At 59.9% G+C, this 7,771-nt stretch overlaps 1 protein-coding gene across 1 annotated transcript; it reads left to right on the forward strand.

Annotated features, from left to right (window-relative positions):
- Positions 1-904: 904 nt before the first annotated feature.
- LOC132344579 (testis-specific Y-encoded protein 1-like) lies at positions 905-3,037 on the forward strand (the record flags this gene model as incomplete). Its single annotated transcript, XM_059884244.1, has 6 exons — positions 905-920; positions 1,017-1,432; positions 2,230-2,307; positions 2,491-2,602; positions 2,698-2,843; positions 2,960-3,037. Coding segments are annotated over 6 exons (846 nt in total), but the record flags the coding sequence as incomplete, so codon positions are not given.
- Between the last annotated feature and the right edge of the window lie 4,734 nt (positions 3,038-7,771).

Raw genomic sequence — 7,771 nt, forward strand, 5'->3', positions numbered from 1 at the left:
GGCAACAGCACTACTTAGAGAGACGGAGACACACAGACACCAGCGCCTGCTACACACGCGGAAGGATTGCCCAACACAGTGCTATGCCAGAAGCAAAGATACAGAGACACAGAGCGAGCGCTGTACACTAAGGCGCTGGTGTTCCCGAACAGTGGAGATCCACTGTAGCACTGTAGGTGGGGTTCTTCCCTACTCCCCTAGCACCCGGACAGCAGCAGGCTCTCTGTCCCTTGAAGAAAAGTATCCAGCCCCTTGGCACCCCTGCGTATCCCTTGGATACTCAGGGAGAGCTCTCAGTTATTGCCAGTCCCAGGGGACACAGGAGTGTGCGGTTCGGATGGCGGAGCAGGAACCCGTGCTTGGAATTTCCAGAGCCAGGTCAATGACAGCGCCTGGGGCTAGCCCGGCCACATGCAAAACCCTGTCCCTCCCTGGAGCAGAATCTGGCCACGTGGGGGCGCTGGAGCAGCACAGGAACCCCGGAAGATGCCCTCCGGTCTGGGGGCGTGTCCATAAGAGTGCCGCCCACTACCCTGTCGGCCATTGGTCTAGATTTGGGCCAGCAGTCTGTGCATGGCTCACAGCCTAGGCCCCCGCCTGTTCGCCGGATCTCCTAGGGCCCGTTCACCCCGTCCTGCGTTTCTGGCACCCCTTTCTTCGGCCTCACGCCAACACCCCCACACACCAGCCCCCGCCTTCTGACAATCCCCCTCACTCCCCGCCCCCAAAAGAGCTAGTCGGTCCCACAGGTTTACTGCAGCCTGGGCCGCCATTACGCCCCACTTGTTGTGCTCTTATGTCGCGTCCCTTCGCCTCTGCCCCAGCTCGGGGTCACCGCCAAGGCCAAGAGGAACGTGAGAGGCGGTCAGAGGAAGGCGGGAGCGTCCCGGGACCCCGCACCTTCCAAGTTGTGAGCCCAGGTACTCAGGGGGCAGGGCCCCGCCCCCACCCCCCCTCCCCCACCCCGCAGCCTGCCGTCGTGATGCAGTGCGCAGCTGGGACCTTGTCACCAGCAGTTGTCACGCCAGGCCAAGAGGCCACCCTCTTCAGGGTGGAGGCGGTGGAGGAGGGCGAGGCCCTGGTGGACGGAGACGTGGCGGGGATCGGGCGGGAGTTCCAGCTGCTTGCGGAAGACATCGTGGAGGAGGTGGAGGTTGTGGCGGATGAGGAGCAGGAACAGCGGCCCTCCCAGGAGCTAGAGGAGAAGACGGTGGAGGAGCAGGGCCAGGAAAGGCCCGGAGGCCCTTGTGAGCGCCAGGAGCTGGATGCCCTGCAGGCACTGGCCGCCCTGCAGGTAGAACTGAGCTCTGAGCGTGAGCAAAACCGCAGGGCTTACGTTCAGTTCATGCGCAAGAACCATCAGAGGAGGAAGCGTCACTTGGCTCGGAGGAGCGCCATCATCCAGGGCATCCCTGGCTTCTGGGCCAAAGCTGTATCCTTTGCGCTGCTCCTTGGGGTCCGCTGCTCAGGAGGACGAGGAAGGGGAGAAGGGGCAGGAGCAGGCGGAGGGGGTGGAGGCGAGGGCACAGGAAGGGCGCCAGAGGCCACTGAAGGAAATGCGGTCCTGGGCAATTGGCAGGCTCCAAAGGCACAGCCGAGTAGGGCCTGGGCAGGGCCACAGGTGGACGTGTCGCAGCCATGCCTTTGAGTGTCTCCTTCAGGCCTGCATCTGAGGAGGCGCAGCCCCCGAGGCCTCTAAGTCAACATTGACCAGAGACGGTACACAAGAGCAGCGTTCGCAGACAGTTATTGGTGTAAATGTGGGTGATCCCGGCACATTGCTGGGACATGTGAGTCATTCACACACACACGCACACACGCACACGCACGCGCACACACACACACACGTACACATAAACACACACACACATACCCAAGAAGCCCTTTACTTTCAGACACGGTTTGTCACAAGGACTGCAAGTCTGACCGTATAAGCAGTGACATGCCACTACCCAGCATACACAGGTCTGGAGGAGCAGAGTAGCGGTCAGAAACAGCCCCTGCTTGGGGAATGCAGATGCACACCATCCCAAGGGGCCCAGAGCCATGAGCGTGTCTGATGGTATGGCAGGTCCTGAGGATATCAGCAGTGGCCGGGCAAGAGGCAGTGCCCGCCAAGCTCCTTGCAGTTGCGTGTTCCAGTATCCTTGTTCCACCCCAGACTAGGGCTGATGCTCCTGGCTCTTCTTGGCCGGCATGTGGCCTGAATGGCTCCTTGACCTAAAGCAGATTATGAGCCACCCTCAAGTCTCCGTCCTGATCAGCGACCAAGATCAAGACTTTCTCGGCTACATGATGGACTTGAAGGTCAGTGAGGGAGACTGAGGAAGGGTGGGTATGGGACCTGGCGGGGAGTGGGAGGAACGTGTTAGCCATGTTCCTGTGCTGTGAGACTTTGGAGAGGCATCGGGGAAGCTGATCATGCCTGCCTTGGAGGCAAGCTGAGGCCCCTAGAAGCTTGCACCTTTTCCCTCCTCGCTATCCTGGCAGGTGCAGGTGCGGAGCCATCCGCCATCCCGCTGCAAGCTGATCTTTTCCTTTCGGGACAACCCCTACTTCTTGAACTCGGTGATCATTAAGGAGTATTACCTTGACATCACTGGTAAAAGGTGGCTCCCGGGGTGATGAGTGTGGGTGTGCAAGCGTGTGGATGATGCACCTGCGGTGTCCACCCCAGTCTCCCCTGTCTGTCTGCAGGGTACAGGGCACGTCGATCCACTCCAGTCCACTGGTTCTGGGACTTTGAACGGGGAGCCCCCAGCCGCAGGCTGGACACCAGGAGCCTTAACTTTCTCAACTGGCTGTCAGGCCACAACGGCCCAGAATCGAACAGGATTGCTGAGGTGGGGTTGCTTTGGGCTTGCACACAGTTGGTGGTTGATGTTGGAGTTCTTGGCTGCTCATGGGAGGGTTGGGAGCCTGGTCAGCCCCTGGCTGACCTTGCTCGTGTTGCCTGCAGATCATCAGCGAAGACGTGTGGGACGATCCCCTGAAGTACTACCTCAGGGAGGAAGGTTCGTCCGTGAGAGACAACTGACAGAAACACATGTGGTGATGGGGTCTGGAGGTAGGCCCCGTAGGGACAGCCGAATAGTAGCTGGGGCACAGTACTTTCTTTCGCAAGTGGGGATGCTCAGGCTCATGCAAACTGGCTGCAGAGCCAGAGCCTGAGTCAAGCATGTAGCAGGTGACTTGCTGAGACTGGGGGCTGGGGGGGACTCGGTGTGTCCGAGAGCGCAGTAAGTCCCCCTCCAGTCAGCTGTGGTGGCAGCGCGAGAGTCCTAGGTGATACGACTAGAGGCAGGGTGAATTAAGTGCCTGTGTCAGAATCATCTGTCCTTGGGTCCTGCCATTCCCCCGGCGTCCTTCCTCTCACTGAGTTTGAGAATGCCTGGGCCCTTCACTTCCGCCCCTTAACCTAGGATGGCCTGTCATTGAAAGGGCGTCCTGTCCAGGGCCCCAGTGCACCTGTGCGCTGACTTTGGGATCTTGTGTGAATTTCCACATCCAATACTCTGATCTCACCAGCACCACACCTGCTGAGCTTGAAGTTGCTTCAGGGAAAATCCGGACGTCTCTGGGAGGAGGTGGACAGGGAGCCCCAAGGGCAGGACATGGTGCCTAGTGACACCATCTCCGTCATTGCTGGACACGGGTCTTCGGCTCCTGAAACCCCTGTGTTCCCTGTTTGCGTCCGTGTCCACGTGCCAAGCATGTGTGTGTGTACACGCGTGTGCTTGTGTCATCTGTCTTTATGCGGGGGTATGTGTGTGTGTCCGGCCCAGGGCGGACGCAGAGACGAAGGCGACGGGAGAGGAGGTGACGAGCGACCAGAAGAGGAGGCACGAGGCGTCCCCAGGCTGACGGAGGTTGGTCACCGACTCTCCGCATGACCGTATCCGGGATGGGAATGAGGAAAAGATGGCCAGTGATACCTGCGGACCGTGGCTCGAGAAATCCGCAATTAGACCAAATCCAAAACACGCTCGCCACTTCTAACTTGTGGTTGTGTGTGCTTGGACCAGGGAGAGGGAAGTGCATGGTCTGAGGATTCCGCGAGGGCAAATCAGGTGGGGCGGGGCTTTGAAACCGCTGCCTGAGGAGCCCTCAGTCCATGGGGACGTGGGCCGGCCTCTGGAAATGGTGGGCGAGGGTATGGCTGGACCCGGGGTGGAGAGGAGGCCAAGTTCCTGTAGAGAAGAGCAGAGACCCGAAGGAGAAAGAGGCACAGATTGCCTGCTGCACTGGGGACTTGTTCCACACACGGAAGAAGGAGACCCGGGAGGGCCCTGGGCCAGTGCTGCCCAGGATCGGCCCATCGGCCCGCACGCTGTCTCCACGAGGGTGGCACACACTGGCATGATGCGAAACACAACGCAAGATGTGCTAAGCTAGGCTGTCCGTGCAAAACCACAGGCACGCGAGGAGAGACAGGGTGTGAGCGTGGCAGACGTCCAGGCATTTCCAGCCTCCTCGGCAGGGCAGAAAGGCGAGGGAGGCGCAGGTGTGGGTGTACGTGTGCGTCCCTCTGCCGGAGTGTGCCTGTGAGGGAGGGAAGAGGGAGGAAGCAAGGACGGTGGGCTACTTGCATGTGCCAAGGGACCTCGGGAGAATGGCAGACAGGGAAGCCCCTGGGGGCGGTTGAGAGCCTGCTGGTGGATTTCAGGGCCCAGGGGCTAGGCATTAGCGGCCCTGCCAAAGACACCCCATGGGTCGTGCTCCAAGTCCTGACGTGAATTCCTTCCTTCCTCTGGGGTCTTGCCCCCGGCTGTGGGGGTGGGGGGTGGGGGGTGCCAGAGGGGCTAAGGGGCGCGTCTGCCCCAGACGGAGGTTTCTGGCAGCGTCGCTGGAGCAGAATCTCTGATTCTGTCGTAGGGCATCTGCACCAGATGACACTCAGAGGCACCCTGCCTTCCAGGTGACCGTCTTGGATGTCCCCGGGCCCAAGCGGGGACTGGCTTCCTTGGCATGTGGGCTGTGTAGGCAAGCAGGGATGCCTGACTGTCGGGAATTCTAGCTGGGCCTAATGAGAGCAACTGAAAGAGAGTCTTGGCATTTAGCAAAGCAGTGAGGCCCGGGTGGTACAAGGCCTCTTGGTGCCTTTGAGGTAGCAAAGCTGCTTTCTGCCCAGGGAGGCATGAGCTGTGGGCCCAGACAGGGCCGGGTGCCCAGGGCAGCATCGGTTCAGGGACTGAGTGCGTCTGGGTAGTGTTAAAGAGAAGGGACGGCGTGTAGGGTTGCCGCCTTACCTTTACGGCCTCAGGTTCCGTGCCTTGTATCGGAAGAGTGCCTGTATCCACGTGCTCCTTCTTCACAAGATTGGATCAGACCCAGGCCTGTCACAGTCTCTTGGGGCCCTTGCAGGCCCGGGCGTCTCTTTGGCCTTTTCCTGCTACAGGGAGACAGGGAGACAGGTGCACTCAGCAAGCTACACAGGTGGGAAGCACAGGGGCCTCACTCGGAGTGTTGTGGGCCCTGACGGCTGGTGGGCTAGCAACAGGGCCACGCCATTGACAAGGAACGACCTAGATAGATGCACACGGAGAAAGCGGTTCTCCAAGTCAGCGGAGGCCAGCGCTCCTTGTTTTCTGGTTCCCTGAGGGAAGGCACAGACAATGGATCCGGCCAACGTGACTGGTACTGTGAAGCTGTCCAAGGTGATGGGAGAAGGCAGAACACAGGCGCCTGTCACTCAGCTGGCCACAGCGAGCAAATCCTGGGTCCTGCCCTTGCCCAAACCCCCGACAAATACTCCTGAGCGCACATCTCGGTTCCCTGCACCGAACCAGGCCAGGTCCTGCACTTCTTCAAGCCCCCGACCGACACTCCTGGGCCAGCATCGGACTCTCAGGCTTGTTCCTGGCCTTAGTCAAGCCCCCGGAACACATTCCTGAGCCCACAACGCGCTCTGTACCCCTGAACTACGGTGTGTCCTCCCCTTGTTCAAGCCCCCAGGAAACACTACTGAGCCCGCATCTCACTCGCTGCATTGAACCTGGCTGGCTCCTTGTCTTGTTCAAGCCCCCGACAGATACTCCGGAACCCACATCCCGGTCCCTGCACTGAAGCAGCCTGGGTGCTTCCCATGTTCAAGCCCCGACAAGCACTCCTGAGCCCACATCTCGGGCCCTGCACCGACGCAGTCTGGGTCCTGCCCTTGTTCAAGCCGCTGAACAAATACCCCTGAGCCGGCTTCTCTGTCCCTGCCGTGAACCAGGCCAGGAGCTGCACGTGTTGAAGCCACTGACCAACACTTCTGGGCCTGCATCTGATTCTCAGGCTGGTTCCTGGCCTGAGGTAAGCCCCCAGCAAACAGTATTGAGCCCACAGCTGGCTCCCTGCTCCTGAACTCAACTAAGGTGTGTCCTCCCCTTGTTCAACCACCCTCCCCCCCCCCACCCCCCAGGAAACACCACTGTGCCCGCATCTCACTCGCTGCATTGAACCAGGCTGGGTCCTGCGCTTGTTCAAACCCCCGACAAATCCTCCTGAGCCCACCCCTCGGTCCCTGCACTGAACCAGGCTGGATCCTCCCTTTGTTCAAGCCCCTGACAAACACACCTGACACCACCTCTCGGTCCCGTCATCGAGCCAGGCTGGGTCCTGCCCATGATCAAGCAGCCGATAAACACTCCTTGGAGCACATCTCGGTCCCTGCACTGATCCAGGCTGGATCCTGCCCTTGTTCATCCCGACAGACACTCCCGAGGCCACAGCACAGTCCCTGTCATGACCCAGGCTGGGTCCTGCCTTTGTTCAAGCCCCCGACAAACACTCTTGAGCCCACATCTCGGTCCATGCAACTGAATCGGGTCGGCCCTGCCCATGCCCAAGCTCTTTGTAGAACGCATATATCGTGTGTCAGGACTATAGGATGGCTGGTTTAGCTTGATCCTCTTGCTGCTCCAGGCCCCACAGGCTTGGGCCACAGGGCAGGCTGGGATGTGTTCTCACATGGAGAACAGAACCACTTTGAAAGGGCCTCCATAGGGTCGATGGCAGCCGTGCATGTCTCCGACACCGGTGAGTCGTGGGACTTAACGGGGAGCTGTCCTTAGCGTCTCCCTGGCCGGCATTCGCACAAGGTTCAGGGGGGGGTCCCTCATGCCAGCAGAGCGGGCCTCGTTTCTCCCTCTGCGCACAGTGTGGCCACGGCACCTCAGGCTTGTGCAGCTTTCACGTCGGCCCAGCGAGGGAGGGAGGGTCGCCCGTCCCCTTCTGCGCTTCAGCAGTGACCGCCCACTGTTGGCTTTCAAGGTCGAGAAAGCACTCTCCGAACGTGTGGACTAAAACCCTCTGAACTCCCACCGGTGAAACTCACTCAGGACGAGAAGGGCTTGCCTTCACGCCAAGGATAAGCGTCTCTTCTGAGCGCTGGTGTCCACAGAGTTGCAGACGGCAACAGCACTACTTAGAGAGACGGAGACACACAGACACCAGCGCCTGCTACACACGCGGAAGGATTGCCCAACACAGTGCTATGCCAGAAGCAAAGATACAGAGACACAGAGCGAGCGCTGTACACTAAGGCGCTGGTGTTCCCGAACAGTGGAGATCCACTGTAGCACTGTAGGTGGGGTTCTTCCCTACTCCCCTAGCACCCGGACAGCAGCAGGCTCTCTGTCCCTTGAAGAAAAGTATCCAGCCCCTTGGCACCCCTGCGTATCCCTTGGATACTCAGGGAGAGCTCTCAGTTATTGCCAGTCCCAGGGGACACAGGAGTGTGCGGTTCGGATGGCGGAGCAGGAACCCGTGCTTGGAATTTCCAGAG

Source organism: Bos taurus, chromosome Y (assembly GCF_002263795.3).
Source record: "Bos taurus isolate L1 Dominette 01449 registration number 42190680 breed Hereford chromosome Y, ARS-UCD2.0, whole genome shotgun sequence".
Lineage (NCBI taxonomy): Eukaryota > Metazoa > Chordata > Mammalia > Artiodactyla > Bovidae > Bos > Bos taurus.